Raw genomic sequence first — 1358 nt, forward strand, 5'->3', positions numbered from 1 at the left:
CGGCGCGGAGGAGGGTTATCTATACATTTAAAAACGAGACGCCTGCGCCGCGCGGGTAAGACCTGGGGAGCGTCCGACAGCACGCGCGAGTCACGAGCGCCCCACGCTCCCCGGTGCGCACTGCCCGCCACCTCTCGGCCTCCTGCGCCTCGTTGTCTCCGGACCCCAGACGACCTGGCACCACGTACCCTGGGTAGTCGTTTGGCAGCACGGTGCCAGATCGTCGCGTCGTTCCTCCGCCCTCGGTTCCTCGCCCCACACCTTCCTGCGGCGCGCAGGCACTCGGAGGAGGCGCGGGGCGAGTGGATGCGGGCGCGATGGACAGCGGCGCGCTGCCCCGGCCCGCGCCCCCTGCGCCTGGTGTCTCGGGCTGCTGCGCCGCTCGGCGGCGACCGGAGTCTCCAGAGCTGCTGCGCTGCAGCCGGCGGCGGCGGCCAGGCGCGGTGGAGACCGGGAGTGGCGCGGCGGCCGTGGCGCGGCGCAACGAGCGGGAGCGCAACCGAGTGAAGCTGGTGAACTTAGGATTCCAGGCGCTGCGGCAGCACGTGCCTCAGGGCGGCGCCAGCAAGAAGCTGAGCAAGGTGGAGACGCTGCGCTCGGCGGTGGAGTACATTCGCGCGCTGCAGCGCCTGCTGGCCGAGCACGATGCCGTGCGCGCCGCGCTGGCCAGGGGGCTGCTGGCGCCAGCCGCGCGCCATCCACTGCCCCACGGGCCACCCGGGGCCGCCGCCGCCTCGCCCTCCTGCGCCTTGTCGTCCCCGGGCCGCGAGCACAGCTCGGAGCCCGGATCCCCGCGCTCCGCCTACTCGTCGGACGACAGCACCTGTGAGGGCGCGCTGAGCCCCGCGGAGCGCGAGCTTCTCGATTTCTCCAGCTGGTTAGGGGGCTACTGAGCTCTCGTCCCAGCAAGGTAAGCGCCGAGAGGCGGGGAAGAGGGAGGGTCGGAGGCAGGGCTGCCGGGCGCGGTGGAGCAAACGGCCTCGCAGCTCGCGCCCCCGAGAGCCCGCGGAGCCCAGCCTCAGGCCCGGGCGATGGCCTGGATTTCGCTCACTCTTCATTTCCCCCAAACTTTTTCAAGCCTGTGCAAGACCAGCGTTTGTTTGTCCGGGATTGCAAAACTTCCCCTCGCCGCCCCGCCGCCGAAGTGGGAGTGGGGAGACGGAGGGGGGCGGCCCTCGGGCGGGTGAGGCCCCAAGGGCTTGCGGATCCGGGGCAGATTCGGGCGCTTGGAGGCGGAGTGACTTTGCATTGCAAATTGCGCGCCGGGCCGGGTGGCAGAAATGAGTCGGCGGGGTGCGGATCCCTGACTCACTGCGGATCCGAGCGCTCGCCCCGCCCCGCCCCGCGCCCTGGCTGGG

At 71.8% G+C, this 1358-nt stretch overlaps 1 protein-coding gene across 1 annotated transcript; it reads left to right on the forward strand.

Moving 5' to 3' along the window:
- Positions 1–317: 317 nt before the first annotated feature.
- ASCL2 (achaete-scute family bHLH transcription factor 2) lies at positions 318–893 on the forward strand. The gene has a single exon (XM_029209660.1). The coding sequence runs from the start codon at positions 318–320 to the stop codon at positions 891–893; it is 576 nt and encodes a 191-aa protein (XP_029065493.1).
- Positions 894–1358: the final 465 nt, after the last annotated feature.

This window comes from Monodon monoceros, unplaced genomic scaffold, assembly GCF_005190385.1.
Source record: "Monodon monoceros isolate NGI ecotype Baffin Bay Population unplaced genomic scaffold, NGI_Narwhal_1 Super_Scaffold_7, whole genome shotgun sequence".
Classification (NCBI taxonomy): domain Eukaryota; kingdom Metazoa; phylum Chordata; class Mammalia; order Artiodactyla; family Monodontidae; genus Monodon; species Monodon monoceros.